The 22304-nt window shown below is 49.2% G+C and overlaps 1 protein-coding gene across 5 annotated transcripts in view; it reads right to left on the bottom strand.

The window, feature by feature from the left end:
* Positions 1-22304, bottom strand: part of GFRA1 (GDNF family receptor alpha 1) — a 168464-nt gene that overhangs the window by 41335 nt on the left and 104825 nt on the right. For all 5 annotated transcript variants that reach the window (XM_081158378.1, XM_081158376.1, XM_081158379.1 and 2 more), the window contains exon 5: positions 11542-11878. In XM_081158378.1, coding sequence (XP_081014504.1) covers positions 11542-11878 — 337 coding nt within the window. The remainder of the gene's footprint in view (positions 1-11541; positions 11879-22304) is intronic.

The following is a 22304-nucleotide window of genomic DNA, read 5'->3' on the forward strand; positions in this document are numbered from 1 at the left end:
GGGATACTGCAACAGACCCAACACCAAAGCAACTATAAGAGGCCAGGCATCTTCTAGGCAGACACTAGATTGCAAAAGTATAAAACATTGCCGACTTTTCCCTAATATTTTTTGTTTTGGAAAACATAGTGATTTTTAATAAAAATATATTGTTTTTTATAGTAACATGTAATGGGCTTCTGGCATTATTTTTTTTAAAAATAAATATGTAAACATTTCTTCACCTTTGATTCTCAATATAGTACCGATAGATTTATCCCCCAGAAACAAAAGCCCTTTGGGACCATCAGTAATTTTTAAGACTGTAAAGCAGTTCTGAAACCAAAGAGTTTGAAAACGACTGTTTTAATGCAAACTGAAATACGTTTGGTGGGGGGCACTTAAGCCCTATCTTGACAAGATTCAAAGGTCTCTTACTTAAATTTTTTGTTTTAAAATGAATAGTTTCAGAGAACAGAGTGATGGCTGCCAGAGAGGAGGGGCTGAGGGGCTAGGTGAAAAGTGATTGAGGCACAGCCCAGCACAGGGAATACAGTCAGTAATATTGCAATAACTGTGTACGGTGCCAGGTGGGTGCTGGAAATATCAGGGGAATACTTTGTAAAGTACATGATTGTCTGACCACCATGCTGTACACCTAAAACCAATACAAAATAATATTGAATGTAAATTGTAATGCAAAAGTAAAAATCTTAAAAAGCAAATTTAAAAGTAAAATGAATAAATAGTGCAAACAAAGCCACCTCCAGGATCCAATCCCACACACCCCGAGCGTCTGGAAATCACGTGGGTGGTCAGCAAGATCGGCACACCTTGTACCAGGAGCAGGCGGCCTGGCGTACGGAGCCTGGGCTCTGCCGCCCGACGGGCAGGCCCTCTGGGTCCGTTCCAGTGGCATCACTCGGGCGCCTGCAGAAGTTGCTCAAGATCGCACCTCGTCATCGGCGAGACGAGGAGGGGAATGAGCCCCCACTTCCAGGCTGCCCGTGAAGTGCTCAGCACAGCACCTGGCACACAGCAAATGTCAAATAAATGTTGCTGTCCTCACGATCACTGTCGCCCACATGTCCCTGCCATGATGCCCCTGGCTCTGTAGACTTGCGGCTTCTGAGTCCCTGCACACGAGCCCCTCTGCCCCCGGTTGTGGCTTGTTCCTAATGGGGTGATCGGATGATTCACAGCCCAGAACCTCCCAGGCGAAAGGAAGGTGCCGACTCAGTGGCCCTGAGTCAGTGCCTACTGCCCTTTGCCGGGTGGCTCACATCACTGACTCAGGCACAGGCACCTCTGAGGAGCCTCTGTCCACGGTTACTTGGGGTCACTGAGACAGCACGTGCCCCAAGAGGCTGCCCGCGGTCCCCCCACCGCCTATTCAGTCTAAACAATAGTGAATCTAGGACTCCAGGCCCAACAACCTTGTGGCCGGCCCCAGTCACGCCTTCCTGTGGGTATCAATGTGTGTCAATAGTTGTCTATTCTGGGCAGGAATGTACTTGAGATGACACACACTCCCAACACCTCTGGACTTTGTCTGCCCCCGCCTCCGGCCCCCAGCTTTCCCTAATTGTACAAAACTGAAAAGAGGCTGGTGGGTAGGCTGAGCAACACGGCCTCACGTGGCGCGGTGACATTTCCACGTGCCGCTGGAAGCCGTGGGTGCGTACAAGCGAGGAGCAGTGAGAACCTGCGCCCTCCACCCACAGATCCTGCATCGAAGGTCTCTGCCTGCAACTGGGGGGGAGGGGGGGAATGTCACATTTGGAATCTTAGGCTTTCTTTGTCCTTTGTGGAAAAAACACGTGGAAAGAGTGAGGAGAAAAGGGGACAGACTGTTTTCTGTGCGAGGCAGCAGGCACGGTGCTGGTGTGTCTGCACAGAGACCTCATTTAATCCTCGCAGCTGCCCTGTGACGATGGAGTCACTACCTCCGTTTACAGACGTGAAGCTGAGGCCCCGAGCTGCCCACGTTCTAGAACGAACTGAACCAGGACGGGAGCCCAGGTCTGCCTCATTCACAAACACACTGGCGGCGACCGGGGGAGGGGAAAATCCCAGCTCTGGCTTGGTGTGGGACGTCTCACATTGACGGTTCTGTTAAATTCCTGTTTTTCTTGGAGGCCACATTTTCTGCATAATTAATTGCTTTTGAAAGTTACAGAGCGATTTCCCCATTCACTGAGTTGGAAATGCCCACGGAAATGGAAATGCTGACATGACTGCAGGATGATGAACTTGGGGTAACGCCTCGGTGGGGGTCTGGGGGGGCTCCTTGGGTGTGAGACCTGGGCCTTAATTGCACACAACAGCCACCCAGCCACTGAGGGGGCTGATTTCCCTGCACACAGACCAGACTGCTTGCTCTGGGTGACCAGCTATGGGTGCTGGCCAGCATGGGGTGCCCTTGGACCCCAGAAGTCTGGATTAGGAGACAGCCTCTTAGGAATACTGGGGTCTCCCCTTTCCCCATTCCTTCTCCCCATTCCTTGCTCGTGGGTAAAACTTGAGCTGTATGAAACAGAAGGACCCCCTTCCTTTGGAATTAGGAAAAAAGGGAGAGATCGTAAAATCTAGGTTTAGGTCTAGGCTCGAAGGGGAAGCTGGTTTTTCCTGCCTGTGAACTTCATGGGTCCAGGTACATGAAACGGCCACTGGGCAGAGCAGAAGGGTCCCCTTTGAAGAGGAACAGGCTGCACAAAGCAGCAGAGGGGATCCGTCGGGGGCTCTGCCAGTGTCTGCAGCCTTACACCAGGGGATCTGATCTAGGGTCCCAGAGACCCCCGCTGTTACGCCCCCCACCCACCCCCACTTCAGCACCTCTGGGAATGATTCCAGGTCTCTCCCCCTCCCCCCACCACACCTTTCGCCAGCAATGAACTCAACACGCAATCCGCAAAACAGAGGCTCTCCCGTGATGAATGACCTAGCCACAGGGCGAGGAGGCAGGAAGGCAAACACCTGGATGACCCCAATCCAGTGACATAACCATGGATTATTTAGAGCTGGTTGTCACTCTGTGACTGCAAAGAATTCATCTCCCGTGAGATGCACAGCCAGGTCCCCTATATGAGCCGCCTTGGGGTAGCTGAGGGCCGAGGAGTGTGCACTCCAGTGACGGTTCAGCAGGGAGTCACCAAGTCCTACCAGGTCAGCGGGGCTCCCGGGAAATGGGCAGGCAACTTACACACCTGGGACCCTCAGGGTCGAACAGACCGCGATCCATAAATGTGACTGAGATAATTATAATAAAAAACCCACTGTGGTCTGGGAGGACTGTTTTCATATCTGTAGACATGAGTCTCGAAATCAGCCGTCACAGGAAAGCGCTCTGTAGCACGGAGTGAGTGCGCCAAAGAAAACTAGATAAACAAGTTCTTAATAAGCCTGCATCACCTGCGCAGTTTTTCCTTTTAAATGATGCCGAGAGGTTCTGGTGGACATTATGTCCTAACTCTCCGTGAGAACAGTCTTTAAAGCTGACGCTGTCCTGGCTCCTGAGCTTCACGAAGAGCGTCTGGCCTCGGAGCCTGGCCGGGATCCTCACTCCCTCCGCCTGCCTGGAACAACAGGCGGGGAGCCTGACCGTGTAAGAACATTGCATTCCTGTCACGAAAGACAAGCGTTTGGAAGCGGCGACAGAAACCAGGTTTCAGAGTTAGCAAGACCAGGTCGACTTCCAAGTCCTCCGCGCGGGAGCTGGGCGCCGTGGGGCAGTGACTCCACGGCGGTTCCTGTGCGGGGCGGCCGCTGGGCCGACTGCGAGACGTTTGTGAGCTGCGAGGCCCAGTGCTGCCCGTCGTCAGAGCCCAGCACGTGGGCTCTTGCTGTACCTCCCACGCATTCCTCAAACCCGCAGCCCCGGCCTCCGCGCCGTGGCTGCCACAGCTGCTCTCCCACGTCGCTCGTCCTTCCAGCCCAGCTCGGGGGCAGCTTCTCCGGGAAGCCTTTCTGACCCTCCAGGCTGAGTTGGCTGTCTTCCCAAAGCACTCTGGACCTTGCTGACCACAGACTGGGAAGGATAGATTTCCAATGTGCTAAATCCTGTGTCACTCCGAGTTCTCCGCCTGCCCTGTGAATGACTGGCACCGGTGCCCACCACCCTTTAATCCTAAGGTTCTGTTCCCATCGGCTTTGTTGGGGTGTCCGCTTGGTTCTCCAACTCTCCAACTTCCTACCTCTCCGAGGCCTCTTTGGACACTTTCACCACAAACCTGGTGTTCCCAAGGGTTCAGTCTTTGGCTCATTTCTCTCCTGACCCACTGTCCCTGGGGAATGAATCCTAACATACATCTTCAACCATTTCTGTGTTGATGATTCCAAGATCAACCCCTACGTCCCAGCCCCCTCTCTGACATCCATTCACGTTTTAAATCTGTTCATTCATCTCCTCAGCCAGTAAATGTTTAGTAAGGAAAGGATACTGTTCGGGCACAGCTTTAGGCACTTGGGATATATCACGGCTAGAGGGCCCTGGCGGTGAAACTTAAAGGGTAGGAAGGAAGCAAACGATAACCAAAGTAAATGATATAGCGCATTAGCAGGTGAGAAGTGCTCTGAAAAAAATGAGAGCCGAGGCAGACTGGGAGCGTGGAAGGGCTGACAGGATCACACGGGGTGACCTGGAGGCCAGGGAGTTTGCCTGAGAGCGTCTGGGGAAAGAGTGGTCCCGGCACAGAGAACAGCGAGCGCTAAGGCCTGGAGGTGGGACGTGTCTGGTGCACTGGGGGGCCGGCGGGGGGACCCAGGCGGCTGAGGCAGAGGGAGCAGAGGCAGAAGGGCTGGAGAAGAGCCCAGACAGGTAAGGGCAGGGGGCAGTTCATCTCAGGATTTGGGGCCACTGAAAGGACTGCTCCCTCACCTCCTCATGCCCGGCCGCACGAGCCTTCCGTGTCCATGCGGACATCCTCAGTGCATGATCACGTCTCCCTTTCCTTATCACCCTCCGATGGACACAATCTAACACGTCCACATGGCACTGAAGGCCCCCGGCCTTCATATTACACTGATTTTTCCCCCCCTCTGACCCTAGGACCGTCCCCGAGCTCCCACATCCTACCCCCGTCATCACTGCATCCCCCCAAAACTGAGCGCCTTCCTTCGACTTGCCTTTCCCTGCTTCTCAGTCACTGGGGCCAGGTCCTAGTCTGGCTCCCGGAGACCTTCCACTACGACACCCACCTCCCCGAACGGAATATGGGGCGCTCAGTTTGGGCTTCGGGGTGGATTCAACCCGTTTCTTTTCCATTCACTTTCGCACTGAAGGACAGTAACACAGCCCCGGTGCCCAGTCTCCATCTGTCCACGTGGATCTAAGAAGCTGCAGAAGGCCCCCAGTCTGAAAGGGAATCTGGTTCTTTCCGTCTCAGGACCAAGAGTGGCAAAAAGCGTCTTTGGTGAGGATATGGGCAGGTGGAGGAAGGAGCCGGGAGAGGGACACAGGGACTGAGCTCGGCTAGGCGCGGGGAAGGGCGAGCTGGGGAGAGAACTCCGAGTAAATCTAGATAAGCGTTTTGTAAGCGACAGGCTCCAACAGGAACAGACAAATGGCTTTACACTTGCCTCTGCCAAAGAAGAGATAAGGGACGAGATAGGAGGCCACAAGACAGAGGGGGTGCAGCAGGCGCCCAGCTGATTCACGGCTCAGGTTACCCCTGGGAGCCGGGGGAGGGGGAGCTCCGTCCTACACTTCTCGGCTGCTGCTACGGGCACACGCCGCATCTGAACCCACAGGCTGGGGCTGGAGGCCTGGAAGAGCCGGCAAGAAGCCTGCTCCTCCCAAGCAGAGGTCAGAGGGCATCCTTGATCTTCTGCACCCCGGCAGGAGCCCCCTGCAGGAGTCCAGGGACCTCGGGCCCAGAGGCTGGGTGGCAGGCCGCTCACACAGGTGGAAGGCACAGAAAACGAGCCATTCGGCGCTGGGCACACGTCACTAAAGACACCCGTGTAATCACTGGAAATGAAAACTGCTCAAATGAACTGGAAAATGTTTAACTTGTATTTTCTCATATTCCCGAAACTTTCCTTCCACGGTTCAGAAGTTTGCATTGTCTAATTGCTGATTTCCATTTGTGAATGAATCATTGTAAAATAAAATTAAGTGCCAAATTAATCTACCCATCTAGTTGTAGGCATTAATTATCCCCCGAGACACTTGCTCCTGCGCTTGCTGCATGTCAAGACAAGCCCAGATGTAGGGATGGTGAATCCCATTTTCAGCTCAGGAACTCGGCCAAGCAGTAGAGGACAACCTTGGTCTCGAAAAGCCAGTTTACTGTGCGGAAGGGGTCTGGTCCCAGGCAAATGAAACACATTCCTCGCCTTTTAAAGCTGCCCTAATGCTGTCAGACCAAGTAAGCGACCGGAGCAGAAATGTGCTGCGTGGTTTGGTGACATGTTTCCCCAATTGCCCCAGTTAACGAATTAGCAACAACACATTTCCTCTAAGTTTCAAAGGTCAGCCTCAGCATGGAAAACGCGGTGCGGGCTAGGGTCAGAATTCTGAACATTACACATGCCGTGCTTTTGAGCTACACCACGGGAGACCGACCGTCTTAATTCTGCTAAAAAACGAAATAAAACAAAAAACCCAAAGATGTCCAGGATATACTTATAGGACCCTCAGTCCCTGGGGAACGATAGAATCATATGCTTAGTGACTTGATCAAAGCCACCGCGACTAGAAACTATGGGGACACAGAGGCTGGGGGTACCAGCAGGGCCAGGAAAGCCTTGGAGACAGAGGGCCCATAGGCTCCGATCCCTTCCCTCTTGAGGTTCAGCATGATAAGAAACTTTCTAGAAGAAATGAGATATCCTTGACCAAACAGCGTTGTAGCCTTAAAGCAGAAGGAAATCTTGCTATTGCAACAACATAAATAATCCTGGAGACTTCATGCTAAGTGAAATAAGCGAGTCACAGAAGGAGAAATAGTGCACGATTCCACTTACGCGAGGCATCTCAAACTGTCAGGCTCAGGGCAGCAGAGAAAAGAATTGTGGGCGCCGGGGGCTGCAGGGAGGGGGAAGCAGGCAGTTGCTGATCAACGGGTATAAAGTTTCAGTTATGAAAGATAAGTTCTAGAGATCTGCTGTACAACACTGTACCCACAGACAGCAACGCTATACTGTGCACCGAAAAATCTGCTAGGAGGGTAGGTCTCAGGTCTCATGGTAAGGGTTCTTACCACAGTAAAAAGGGAGGGAGGGAGGGAGGGAGGGAGGGAGGGAGGGAGGGAGGGAGGAAGGAAGGAAGGAAGGAAGGAAGGAAGGAAGGAAGGAAGGAAGGAAGGAAGGAAGGAAGGAAGGAAGGAAGGAAGGAAGGAAGGAAGGAAGGGCAGGATAACAAATACACCATTCAATTCCACCTACATGCGCTGCCAGGAGAGGGGGAGCCTGGGATACAACGTGTTCAAGTTGGAGAGCTGTTTCTGGCTGGAACCCCTTAGCACCCAGCACCCAGGGCAAAATGTCATGTTTTGGAAAACGGTGGCTACATACTAAGTATGGACTAGGAGCTGTTCCTCCGGAGCCCAAGGATGCAGCAACTCTGTTGCAAACGCAGAAGGGCCAAGAAGGGTTCAGCCACTGAGCCACAGGCATCCTCCGGGCTGCTTCCCACAGCGACACCGTCCGGCGGCAGCTACAGCCACCGGCAGGCGGGCTGGTCAGTGGCCTCACGCTCCCTCCGCTTGGCGCTGGAAGCGCCATTCATGGGTTTTGGAATATAGCACTGTCATTCTTAGATGAAAACTAGAAGGGACATGCTCCAGAGGAAGATGCTAGATAGCTTGGTAATAAAAAATAACGGCGCCCTGGCTGGGTAGGTGGCTCAGTTGGTTGGAATGTTGTCCTGTGCGCCAAAAGGTTGTGGGTTCAGTTCCCGGTCAGGGCACAGACCTGGGTTGCAAGTTCAATCCCTGGTTGGGGCGCATCCAGGAGGCAACTGATCGATGTTTCTCCCTCACACATCAATGTTTCTCTCTCCCTCTCACCCTCTCTCCCTTCCTCTCTCTCTAAAAATTAACAAAACATATCCTCAGGTGAGGATTAATAAATTAATAAATAAATAAAAATAAATAAATAAAAATAGCCGAGACGTCTGGGTGATTTATTAGAAAAGTAAAAGAGATACGAACATATTTGCAGCACCCCGAGCCAGCGCTCAAGTGCTGAGCTTATTTTGGATATCAGAGTTCAGGGAAAACGAGGGAAAGCATGTGTTTAAATTATGTATATATAAGAACATAGATCAGGAATAAAGGTTACACTTCCTTTACGGCCACCCTGAGTCCTGACATTTTTGCAGGCGCTGAGAAAGCAACCAGAAGAAAACCGGCGAGGGAGATGCTGCGCTGTGGAGGAACGGGAGGCTTTCCCGTCCCATCACCCCCCGCAGTAAGACCTCCGCGGCGCTTCTCTCTAGACAAGCTTCGAGGCCCACCCGTCAAGCGCGCGCCTCTCCCCAACCACCCCAAGAGGAAAGGAACCTGTCAGCTTCCCTGAAAGGGAACGGAAAGAAGGAAAACAAGCCAAAAGGCAAAGCTGAGGTTGCGTCTCCTCTGAAGGCAGCAGGCAGGAGACAGGTTTTGCGCGGAGGCCCCATCGGGCCCGTGGGGGGGAAGCAGGCCCGGGTGCTGAGAGTCGGGAACATTAGTGCAGGAAACTTAATGAGCTTGGGCAGCAATTGGAGAGTCACTCAAGTTGAGATGCAAATGGAGCATCTGGACCTGTGAGCTTTCGAAGAATATGGTTTTTAGGAAGTGATTGTCCCTCTTACCACCCCTTCCAGCAGCACCCGCCTGCCTGCCTCCGGATGGGGATGGGTCAGAGCGCCTGAGATGTAAAACCCCCCAGGAGCCCCAGTTCCAGATAGTACCAGCTGTGTAGTAGCAAGGGTCTCCCCGAGATGGACTGAGGGGGGCCGAAATAAAGGGCATAAAATTAAAGACAAGATTAATACAATCTGATCAAAGGAAACACTGCTAGACTACCTAGCAGCTTCAATTACATTTACCACAGCTGACAGGGAGGGGTCACCATGAGGAGTTAGTCCAGGCTCTGGAAAGGATTTATATGAATGATGCCAGGGAACTCCAGGGAAAGTCACCGGCTCCCCTTCCTGGGGAAGACTCACGATGGTGCATGAAACCCATCTATCACACCAAGACCAGTTTCACTTGGTGGGGCCCCTGGGTGGTCTAGGGTCTGGATTCCCAAGCAGCTTCTGAGTTCTTCCTACAGCCAGAAATGGGCAGCAGCAGCACAGAAACTGCCCCCTGCTGACCTTCGCCCCTCTGCGTGGTGGCCATGGTCACATCCCCCCCTTGGTGGAACCAGCCGCACTCGGTTATTAGGCGAGGGCTGCCCCTTTGTCCATTTCTGCCCCATCAACCAGGTCACTCTATGCTCCTGGGGCTGTCTCAACACAAATGGTTCCCGGGACCTTCCTACCTGGTCAGTCTGAGCCCCCAACCTGTACCCAAATCATCCTGTTATCCGCAGATTCCTCCTGCCACCTCCACAAAGCACCCCAAGTTCCCAATCTCCCCGCTATTTCTCACTACAGCTTAGCGGGAAAACAATCTGATTTGACTAATTCACACCAACCCTCTAAGGATTCCCTTGTTCTGGAAGAGAAGGCCGGGTACTGTAAATGAACCACGCGCGGTGGGCTGTCAGCCTGTGCAGGGGAAGCCAGGGATCGCCTCTGGATCTCAAGTGCAAGATGAAACTCGCAGGAAGAGAGGGCTCCATCCCCATGCCCTCCTCCAACTCCCAGGGTTGCCCGGTGGGCGAAAGGATCACCCGCTGCTCCTTGTACGGCTATTTCCTGCCTGGGACCCATCAGCGAACAGGCTAACATCTTACTGCAGAGACGGGCAGGGAGCAGCTACAGTTGTCTGGCTTCAAGCCAAGGACAACCCTGGAAACCCAGACCTGCTCCTAGAAGAGGGATCCCTTCTGGTGAAAGGCTGAACTTGGCCTAGGAACTTGGGTTTCGGACCCAGAGGTCTTCAGAAGAGGGGTCTTCAGATTATCTGCCCCCTAACACCCTCCACCCTGAGCAAAGCTCCCACCTGCTCGCCCCGTGTCCCGCTCCTCACCACATCCATCTCCTGCAGGGGGTCCCCGGTTGACTGGCTTCCCCAGGCCAGAGCTGTATAGGGCCTCTGCCTCTTCCTCAGGACCCTTCCCGTGTAGACACCCCCCATCCTAGCCCGCCGCTGAGAGGGGCTCGATGGAATGGGGGTGCGGGAGTGAGGAAGGCTCCTTGGAGAAGCTGCTCTGCAGGAACACCTGACCCCTCCCAAGACCCACTTGGTCACCTGAGCTCTTCCTCATATAGCAGGTCACCTGCTTCTAACTTAAAAAAAAAAAAAAATCGAAGGATATTACTCTCACAAAATCTCCAGCATGAGACAGTTCTACTTTTTTCCTTTGGTCCCTCTTAGAGCTGGTTTAAGGAAAGACAGGGATCCCATTCTACCAAAACAAAACTTAAAGGGACCAGAAACAGCTTACCAGCATCCTCAAAATATAACTTCTCTTTCCTGCTTTTAGAAATGGGGCAGCTACAAGAAACCAGGCACATAACACACCCTCATCTGTTGTCCACTGTGAGCATTTACTGGGTGCCTAGGACTTGGCATTTGGGGGCTCCTGGCTCTACCAGGGGACAAAGCACAGGTGTGGTCAACTGATGTCTCCTCTGAACCCCCAGCCCTGGATCCAGCCTTCACATCTGAATGTGGCACCAGCATCGCCTGAGGCCGCAATGACTTAAGTCTCTGCTCATAAAACTCTACTTGCTTCGATCAGCAACTGAATTCAATCCTAAACTCTGGAGGGACACACATCAAACTGTTGATAATGTCAGTTGGGGGCAAAAGAGAACAGCATGAAGAGAGACCTTCTCTTTCCCTCTGCCGAACTCTATATTGCTAAAAATATATAAAAAATGAAAACCGAGAATGTGGCTTCGAACATTAAAACAGTAAGTGGCCACAAGGGAAAAGGAAGTGACTGTTTTCAGCAGCAGGGCCCCGGGGTTGGCAGGTGTCCGATGGAGGCTGGAGCGGGAAGCATGTCCCAGCAGCGAGGTGACCGCTCCTCCGGACCACATCGATGACTGAATGCCCAGAACAGACCCCGGGATTCTGGAAGTGCTCTCCAGTTGGACACAGCTTAGTCCGTCTCTGGTCTCCTCCAGTGTTCTGACCTTGATGTCCAAGAGCCTCCACGTGTCCAGCCCACCCCTCCCTGACTTAACCCCTTGGGACTCCCTGCAGTCTCAGGGCCTCTGGAGGGGCACGTGCCTTCAGGCGCCCCTCCCTGCTGACTAACCTCATTCCAGCACCCCTCCATGCTCTCCCCAGATTAAACTGGGAACCTCCCCCAGCTTTTAAAGAACCACGTGTCAGACGCACAGGTCAGTTTCTGGCCAATCCTTCCAATGACTGCCCGCCCCTCCCGGGCGCCTGGCCAGAGGCCACCACGGCGCTCTCCCTGCCGCCGCACCCGTCACCCGGCCCCCAGCGTGCCTACCTGCAGATGTAATTTGTCTTGCAGGAGTCCTGCAGGCTCAAGCAGTTGGGCTTCTCCCTCTCCTCGTAGGAGCACACGGGCACGATGGTCTGCCGCCGCCGCTCGGTGCAGGCGATGTCCCTGCAGGAGCAGAAGAGCATCCCGTAGCTGTGCTTGGCCGGGACCTTGTCGAAGAACTGCCTCAGGGCCTTGTGGCACTTGCGCCGGTTGCACACCTCGTTGGACATGCTGGTGGTGCACGGGGTGATGTAGGCGGACCTGTACTTCTTGCAGGTGTCGTCGAGGTTGCAGGCCTTGGCGGCGTCCAGGCAGTTGTTTCCTTTGGGGATGTGCTCCACTGAAAGGGACAGAAAGGCAGGCGTGAGCACCGTGCGGGCGCCTGGGCTCTCACACCTCCTCTGTGTTTTGAAGCTAATAACCTAATGAGCTGATAACCTAAGGAGTAAATATTAAGAGCAAACGCTGGGAGTCCACGGCAGAACACAAGCTCCTAGCACTCTCTTCGACGCGTAATTAGGAGGTTTTGAGAGAGGCCAAAGGAGCTCGGGCACCTGCCCAATTACATATAAACAAGGCAACAGGAGGAGAAGTTTCCAACTCCTGGTTGGTAAACTGAAATCAGGATAAAAGAAAAAAGCAACAAATTATACACTTGTTCATTACACAGTCTATAAAATGATATGCCGAACCTAAGTGTAATTGCCATGCAATCCTCCAGGAATATAATTATGTAATAAATGCATATAGTACATGCTAATTACTATATGATTACAGAGTAATTACGTGGTTCTTTGAGCCCAGAAGACAAAATATTATACTAGGCTCTCTAAACAGGAAGACGCAACTATGGCGAAGCTGTATAAGTTCTAGCCCACAGGCCATGGGGAGAAAACTAGAATAAATTACATAAAAATTTGCAAACCTCAATTACCATTTACCTTACCACCTACAAAATGTGGGCTCCATGAGTATTGAGGTTGCAGATTAGAAAAATCTGGCTAGTATTTTGGATGGAATTTCAACGGGTTTACAAACCACAGGCCTTTGGAGTCTCACAAAACATATGCGGCCTTCTGCCCAAGCCCTCTGCTGTCAGACACCAGGGCTGTCCACTGCTGGGCTGCCCACCGGGTGGCCTGCAGAGAGAGCCTAGTGGAGGGAGGGGCTGGCTGGGTGGGCTGGCAGAGCCAAGCCCAATGGGTAAAGTTAAAAGATGAGTGGACAGAGGAAATTAAGCTCAGATGCTATGATACAGGTGTTTCCATAGGGACAGGAAGTGATGGAAAACCTTCCAGACCCAAATTATAAGGTGGTATATGGAAAATCGATAATAAGGTGTAATAGCAACCCTGTGGAAACAGCAGGGAGGCAGCAAAGCGCCACACAATTGTGGGATTCGACCCCCAGCCAGTTCCTGTTCAGGCCTCAGCCCTTCCTTGGATTCTGGAAACTTCTTTCATTCTCCTTACGATCCCAGTCAATGGGGACCATGAAGGCATTTGGGAAATTACAAGAGAATTAGCAACAGAGGAGAAAGCATCCAGGTGGGTTAGGTTGGACTAAGGGCACTGCATTTAATGTACGTCTGAAGGGCACATGGAATACTATGCAGCCTTAAAAAAAGAAGGAAATCCTGCCATATGTGACTGTCAACATGAATGAGCCCTGAGGATGTTATACCAAGTGAAATAAACCAGCCACAGAAGAACAAACACAGTAGGACTCCACTTGCATGAGGTTATCTGAGACACTCAGACTCACAGAAGCAGAGAACAGAACGGTAGCTGCCAGAGGCTGGGGTGGGGGAAGGGTGAAATGGGGAGCTATTTCTCAAGGGGGATAAAGTCTCAGCTGTGCAAGATGAGTAAGCTCTAGAGATGTGTGTGACATCGCACCTATACTTAATGATACTATATTGTACACTTAAAAATCTGTGAAGAGCACATATCTCACGTTAAACATTCTTACTACAATGAAAAACAATTTAAATAAGCGGATAAGTAAAGGACACACACAGGAAGTCCAACATTTGTCTCCCTGTTGTTGGACCGACGATGTGCCTTGCTTTAAGAAAACCCAAAATAAAAAACCTGAAAACAAAATTATATCCAGGCTCCACCAGCAGTATTTTACTATGCTCTAGGTTCATGTTTCTGCCTGTGACATCTGAATCCGACCATTTAGTGTGCGAGGCAATAAACAAGACATTAGCCCTTCCTAGGTGAGCAGTGCAGGAGCTGAAAGCTGTGCTACATCCCTGGCTGGTTCAACAAGCACACCTGGAGCGTTCTCTCCATCGTGACCTTCCCAAGCCGGCTGCTCTCTGGCTCCTCTGTTTTCACACTCAGGTCCTTAGGGCCCGAGGAGTGAAATATTCACCATGTTGCCCTGACAAGATCACTAGGACCCTCCAGGCCTTGGTGACACTCTTAGCCTTTTCCTCTTTTGAGACTTCTAATGCTGTGCCGTGGGGCCCATGGGCAACAGCGATTTATATTCTTGAAGGTCTACAGTTTGCTAGAAGATTTCTAAATTATGCATTTTTGATGATAATCTAAAATAAATTAAGACGACCAAATGCTATATCATCTAGATTAGGCCTGTAAGGCTGGATACTGGTACAATTTGCTGCATGCAATTTATACTTGCATTGGTGTTCAACAATACTCTCTACTCTCTGGCTGTAAAGAAAAGAGGCATGGAGGTCAAGTCAACACTTAAATGATGTTCATATAACATTCAAGTGATATATGAACAAGCAGTTCATGTAAATTCAAATGGAAAAAAATGGCAGAATTAAGTCATCATACGGCGCCCCATTAGCCTGCCAACCCCAAGGGAACTGATGCTGAAATGGGGTACTACCTCCTGAGTACAAGCACCAATTCAGCTTCAGCAAAACCGTATCATCCCCTACATTAAACTAATGTAGTTAACTTGCACTTAATTGTTTTCAAAGTTCAGTTCATACATAATTTGTGTTCATTGCTTTTATGGCTGTATACCAGCAAAGAATAAAAACTTAACAGTTTTTTTGTTTATAAATTTCAAATAAAATTATAACAGAAATAATAAAACCCAACAAACAAGGTCCAGAAAATGTATTTGTCTCTGAATGTAGTCCACGTAATACACAAGTTTTAAACAAATGGGCCTGGAAAAGAGCTCCTTACATGGGTCTTGACAATGTTTTTTTGGATATGACACAAACAACAGAATAAAAAAGAAGAGATCAGGATCACATCAAACTAAAAAAGCTGCTGCACAGCAAAAGGTACCATCAGCAAAGTGAAAAGGCAGCCAAAGGGATGGGAGAAAACATTTGCAAAGTATGTCTCTGATAGTGATTAATATCCAAAATACATAAAGAACTCATATAACTCAATAGCAAAAAACAACCAACCTCATTTTAAAAAATGGGCAAAGGAACTGATTAGACATTTTTCCAAAGATACTCAAATGGCCAACAGGTACATGAAAAGGCTCCACATCACCAATCATCAGGGAAACGCAGACCCAAACCCCAGTGAGATACCACCTCACACTTGTAAGAACGGCTGTCATTAAGAAATCAACAAACGAGTGTTGGCGAGGGTGTGGAGAAAGGGGAGCCCTCGTGCTCTGTTGGTGGGACTGCACACTGGTGCAGCCTCTATGGAAAACAGTATGGAGGCTCCTCAAAAAATGAAAAACAGAACTACCTTATGATGAAAACACTAACTCAGAAAGATACGTGCACCCCTATGTTCACTGTAGTATTATTTGCAGTAGCTAAGATATGGAAACAACTTAAGAGTCTGTCAACAAATGAATGGGTAAAGTAGTAGAATATATGTATATACAATAAAATGCTCCTCGGCCATAAAATGAAAACAGTCCTTCCATTTGTGACAACATGGATGGACCTCAAGGGCATTATGCTAAGTGAGATAAGTCAGAAAGAGACACATACTTTATGATCTCACTTCTATATGGAACCTAAAAATAAATAAATAAAACTCAAAGGAAAAAAAGAAAAAAGATCAGATTTGTGGTTACCAGAGGCTGGATAAAGGTGGTCCAAAGGTACCACGCTTCCAGTTATAATATAAATAAATCACTGGAACGTAATCTCCAATATGATGACTATGTTAACACTCCCCTATGGAATATTTGAAACAGCTCATGTATTCAACAGGAAATGGCTAAACAAACTGTGGTCTAAGGACACAATGAACTACTACTCAGAAACGAGAATGGATGACCTGCGGACACACACAATCACACAGATGAATCTCAAAAACACTACGCTGAGGGGGAAAAAGCCTTACACAAAAACTACCCACTGCAAGACTCTGTATACGTGATGTTCTAGAATAGGCAGAAGTACTTTATTCTGAAAAAATTCAGAAGAGTGTTTGGTTCTAAGGGATAGGTGGGGATTGGCTGGGAACAAGCAAGAGGGAACTTTCTAGAGTGATGGTCATGTTCTCTATCTTGAAAGAAGTTTGGGTCAAAGCTCAAAACAGTACACATAAGGCTTGTTGACATATAACTTTTGCCTCAAAAGGAAAAAAAACTAATGAAAACTGGTTAATGATATGCATGCTGAAGCATTTAGGGGAAGTATATTGAGGTCAGCATTTTAACAACATAAAGGACTGATGGACACAAGGATGGATGGATGGATACTTACAAAGCAATTACTTTTGAATTTAGGGGTAGAATCTACGCAATGGGTTGACTGCAAAATGTTTCCCACTTTTCTGTATATTAGAAAATGTTCCAATAAAATACGGGAAAAACATCACATCTATCCTATTCTTTAAAAAAAAAAAAGTTTCACAGTCAGAGAATGTGGAAAACAACTCTTAGCCTCTACCCCCTTCCTCGTTAACTCCTCACAGTCACCTCCAACTCTCTCAGGTAATGCTGCGTTTCCTGCTGCCACGAAGTAAAAATAAACACTCCTGAAATCACAGGACACAGAAACTCGAGTTGTTTTCACTTGGTGAGAATACTGATCCCCCGCAGGTATTAAAATGATCCGCCAGTGCCCCAAAACGTCAGTGGCCTGAGGGCAGGGGGAAGGAGCGCGCCGGGAGCGGCCCCTGCAGCGGCGGGCGCGGGAGGCGGGCGCAGGCCTGTCTCGGGGCCTGGGCCCAGCGCCGCCCGCCCCCTGCGTGGAAGGCTTCCCGCAGCTGCGCCCCAACTCAGGGTGCCACCCTCTCCACAGCCCATCTCAGAGGGGCAAGGAAACGCTGCATCCCCTCCCCGCCGCCTCCGATCTCTCCCTCCATCTGCTGTTACCATTCTGTGGCTCAGCAGCGCCCGGGATGCCGTCTGTATGGGACGTGTTCTCAGGACGGAGGCGTTTACTAGAAATCCTTCCTTGTGGGTGCGGGGTGCCGGCCACCGCGCTGCTCTCCGGGGCCCAGCCACGCGTCATGGAGAAGGCCCATGCGCCAGCGTTTCCTTTCAAAGTCGGACATGACCACGTCGTTGCTTTGCGGGTTACGTATGGCTTTCTCCAGCATCGTTCTCAGCCTCTCTGGCTGTAATCACATCTGATGTGACTTGTTTCCCTGGTTTCTTGGGCATGGGAAGTATGACCTGCATAGCAACCTACCAGATGGCCAGCTCCCTGACCATGGGATAGAAAGGGGCAGGTGCTAAGGGAGGAGCGATGAAGTAGGAGTCGGGGGGGAGGGGGCGTTAAATGCGGTCCAAATCACCCAGATGTCTCTGTTTAGAAGTTGGCCTCAGTTTCTCCATTTGTGGGATGATACATTTAAGATCCCTTCACGCCTCAAGCTCCTTTGACTTGATGGTTATAATATAAATTGTCTCTCCTGGTTATAACATCAAGTATTTAGGATAAAAACGTGATGAGCAGGGACAGAATGCAAAACCCCAGCACTGGGAGGCAGGCGCTGGCCTCTAGACGTTTGCTGCTCCAAAGAGTAAATGGACCAACGGTTTCCACCCTGACCTGCAGGCTGAGCGAATGTAAAAAGGTCCTTCCAACAAAGGGAGACGTGGAGGTGTCAGGATGAATTATGCACTGGGAGAAGCTTTCACATTCTAAGTTCCTCTGGAGCGAGGAACTGCCTTTATCCCAAGAACAATCCTCACACTGTCCCAAATCAAAGAGGCTATCACTGTGGCCGGCAGCCTCTCATTACTTACACTTAGAAAATGCCACTGTTACTGGCGATCGGCTGGGGCCAGATAATCTGTCTAAATGATGCAGGATGAAATACAGATACAAGCAACTGGAAATCCATTTCTATAGATTACGAGGGGAAATAAAAACGGTACATATATGAAAATCTGCATGATCTGCGCGAAGCAGAAAGTTCACAAGACACAGTGGGAAAACGCTGTTTAGGAATGCTGGCCGATCCCCGGGCATCTTTCTGCCTTGCTCCTTAGGGCGGCAGAATTGACTTCACAACTGGTTTCCTCTTCCTTTCCGACTTGATTAATTACTACGTTAGCATAACTACTGTTCTCCCTCTAATAGGCTCCCTCTAACATGTTATCCCAGCAAATAAAACACGGGCCAAAAGCTCCAAGATCCTCACAAGGGGAACAGCAGGCTTTTCTGGAAGCTCGTATTTCCAGTCTGGCCTTCTGATGGCAAATCGCATCATACAGGTTGTGACCCCTGTAATCAATCCTTCAAGAGTTTGGTCTTTTCCAGCTGGGATGCTAAAAATTACATTTAAAACGCACGTGTTGGCTCCTGGGAGCGCGTTTTTGTCATTTACACACCGTCTCAGACATATTGTGTCACAGGGTGATGAATTTCCTCCTGGTCATATTTTTCTGTACCTTACATGACTACATTAAGCCTCAAGCCGTACCCAAGTTTCCTCTGGGGTTCACAGTGACTGAATTAAGCTGAATACTTGTGACTTTGGAAATAATTCTTCCATCCGGCGAAGGCAGAGTCCAATGTGAACCATGAGCCAGGGGCTCACCCCATGCTCACTCACCCTGGGCCCACCCGTTAGGAAGCCCTTTCGCAGGATGCACACACTGTGGCCCACCACCCCACCCACACCTTAAGAGATCAGATGCCACCCATCAGTGGTGTGCAAATCACATGCTCACCGCTCCAAAATGATTAATAGCGCTGTCTCAGCAAATGGGATCATTACATTTTTAATTAACCTTTCCAACCCCCTCCACACCTTTGCCTTTTGTTACACATTGGCTCTCTGAAGTTTTCTACTTGCTTATGTTTAACTCTGTTTGCAACAAAAGCATGAAAAATGATGGCAGGTGACGCAGGAGTCGGCACCCAGGTGGACGCCTGGTGAGGTGCGGGTGCCTCACTGAACATAGGCTATGGGTACAGGCGCTCAGAACTTGGTGGCTGGGTTCCCACCTAATTTTTGTTTTGGCAGCTTAGCTTTATTGAATGGTCTTGGCTACCAGGAAACTGGCTTTTTAGAAATCTCTTTCAAGCTAATTATAATTACCGTGTATAAATCATACAATGATCAATTATAAAAATCTCGGGTTCATAAATATTTAACGTAGCATTTAAATCCGCACGGCGGGAGTGCCTGAAAATTCTGCGCCCTTCTCCTTGCAAACAACTGCTTTATTGCAGTTCCAATGCCAATTACGGGAAACTGAACCCAGTCCACCTGGCAGCACGCTCAGGCACATATTTGAGCATAACGCCTTTCCCTAAAGTAAGATGGCACACAACTCAGTTATATCTAAAACATGCCTCTCATTAAGAAAGATGTTTTGCAAAGTCTTCTATCACCGTCTTTTAATTCCTCAAGTATGGAGAGGCACGATTATGCTATTAGACATGAAAACACTCATTAGAATATATTTTTATCTAATATAAGATTGATTCTGAGATAATTGCGGTCAGGTTTGTTTGGAAGATGCATTGTGACATGTGCAAACGCTGATGTAGAGAGGAAATGATCTTCCACGAGGACTCGAGCACAACTGCTAAATATTTTTCAGCAAAATCATAAAGCCATAATTGGATTTCAATTTAGTGATAGTTGGCCTAAGACAGGCCATTTTTAATAATCTAATTAGGTGCGGGGCCTACCCCAGAACTCAATGACTGCTTCAGGACTATTAATTGTACTCAATCCTATTGCATCTTCAACCATGAAATTTGCTATTACATTGTAGGACTGGCTCTCAGTTATGAGTATTTTTTTCTCCCAATCTCAGATAATCTTTATAATATCCACAAATGCCTACGCCTTTAATTCCTACAAGCGAAATATTTTAATGACTTTCGCTGGACCAGAACACTTGATCTCCAGTAGCTCAGAACTGCGGTCCTTCTACAGACGGAAGTCAGAGTGAGATCTGTAAACATCTTCCCTACTTTTATGAAGGCAGGGCGAGAGCATCCCTGGCGTTTGTCTGATTTTCATTAATTAAAGGTATTTAATTGCTCACATCTCATTAGCGGTAAAATTAATGAGTACTTCAACCATAGGAGGAGATCTGCATGATACTGTAAACCTAATTCATTTCATGGTATACACAGTGGAGCCCCACTAATATTTAGCCATTTCAGCAGTAAAGGGCTAACCGAGTCTTCAAAACCGGTGCCACTCCCCAGAGAAATCAACAAACGTAGGCCAAGCAAGTAACAAAGTTCCCCCTCACTCTTCCACCAACAGATCGCCACAGGGAATGGCTAAGTGGGTGGAGTGGAATGGAAATATGAAGTAGTTCATTTTTAGTAATTTTCTAAATAAAACTGTAGCCTTAAAATAATGTGTCTGAACATTAACGCCAGTATACCCAAATGTAGAAATTTCTAAGTGTGGGCTGTGCAAAGTAATCGCTCTGGGAAGCTGGACACTTATCCCAAGGAGGCTTGCCAGCATTCCAGACGTTTCATAAAACTCTTTCCTAGGAGCCCGAGGCGTGTTCTTTGGGATCCTGTGAGCAACAGACAATTTCTCTGCATTGGGCGGGGATGGATTTTAAAAGTCAAATGCCATTTCTCACTAAATGTGGTCATGAATTAGATGCTGATGTTGGGCAATCCTTAGGGGTAGTAAGTAAGTAAAGAGTATCTGTAAGGGTCCTTTTCCATATGGGTGACTTAAAAACAACCAGTGAAGTGGCGTTCCTGAAAAGGAGCCAATGACGGCACTGGAGTGAGTGTTTTGCCTCTTGAGATGGCTACTTCGAAGGACAGAATTCATTGGGATGTATGTGTTCTTGGTAGGCCACAGTGATACTGTACACTTGCTGCATTTCTCCAATGAGCAAGAGCCAAGGATGCCACCAGAAGGCAGGCTAGAGGCCCAAATATCACTTTGACTCCACAATCTACAAAAAACTGTTCTGGCCTCTGGAGAAAAAGCATGCATCCTAAAGCCACCAAGTCAGCTGAAACAATGAAAAAATGAAGAGGCTGAAGATCCTATTAAGTAGCCTGGATGATGCTGAAATAATAATGAATCGTCGAGGATGCTGGCGGTTGTCAGGGCCCTCATAGTGCACGATTTTCAGCAAAAATAAGCTAAACAGCAAGTCTTTATTTTTAGTTAAAGAGCATAAAATTCAATGCCTTTCCTCCCACGAGCCTATTTACATACCTGCTGTGCTACCTATTTGCCTTCACCTGTTTCCCAATTAATACCCCATTAAGCCGCTCCACCTGCAGTGGCTTTTACCTTTCACCGCAGCCCTGCAACCATCACTCACCTGCTACGGCTTAGCTGTTTCTTTTGGGAAGATAAACAGAAGCTGCATGAATAATCATGGCAGGACTTTGTGTCTGCAGAGTGTGAGTTCCAAAGAGTGGCCAGAAGCTTAGGCCAGTTTCGGAAGGGAAGGGAGGGAAAGCCACGAGCAGGTCAGGACGTCTGGGGTCGAGTGTAGCCACATCCCAGAAGGTTATGTGGAGAAGGAATGGCCATCTTAATGAGTCCAGTTTTGTGAATTCCAGGGTGCGCGCACGCATACACGTTTTAAAGGTGTTTTGCTTTCATGTCAAGTTGGGTTATTTTGTATGGTTGAGGGTTCTTAGGTGACCTATTTTAGTGAAGACTGGCACATTATTTCTGTTTCATGAAAACAGATTGTACATGTTTGAAAAGTTGATTTCTTCAAGCAGAGACCAACCTGGGGGGCATCAGGAACCCCTGGAGACCAAACTTTAAAAAAACAAACACAAAAGCCACAGATTCCTGGGTCCTGTCCCACCCTCTGAGAATCCAGATTTTTACAAAGCTCCTAAGTACTTCGGATGATCAGACTTGGGACTCGCTGATCAGGAAAGTCACCTGTTCTTTTTGCTACCCACCTGCACACCCATTTACTTTCCTAGGAAGTCCCAGCTTTCTGGGTGTCTGTTCACCTTTTCAGGAATGGTGTCCCAGAGAGATGCCTCTAGTGGACAGCTCCTTCAGGCACCATTCCAGAAAGATCTTGTGGATGAGAGGGCTTCCTTTGCCCGTGTTTCTAGTGTAACTTGAATTAAGCCTAGACTAGAAATCTACCAGGTGGCCCCAGCACAAATACTTCCAAGGTGGGCTAACAGAAACCCCCGCACCGATTCCCCATGAGCTGCAGAGGAAGCAGCCAGCAGCCCGGGCGTGTGCGCCCCCATCTGCGTGCCTCGGTGACCTGCCGTGTTTTATTTCAATGGTACATTGGCCAGTGTCCCTGCTCATTTCATTCCTAGCTTTAAATTGGTTCCAAATGCATTCACACATCTACCCTTCCAAGCCCCAGTATCGCTCTTGCTAGATCCCCATTTAAAGGACTGC

This window comes from Miniopterus schreibersii (assembly GCF_964146895.1).
Source record: "Miniopterus schreibersii genome assembly, chromosome: 14".
Lineage (NCBI taxonomy): Eukaryota > Metazoa > Chordata > Mammalia > Chiroptera > Miniopteridae > Miniopterus > Miniopterus schreibersii.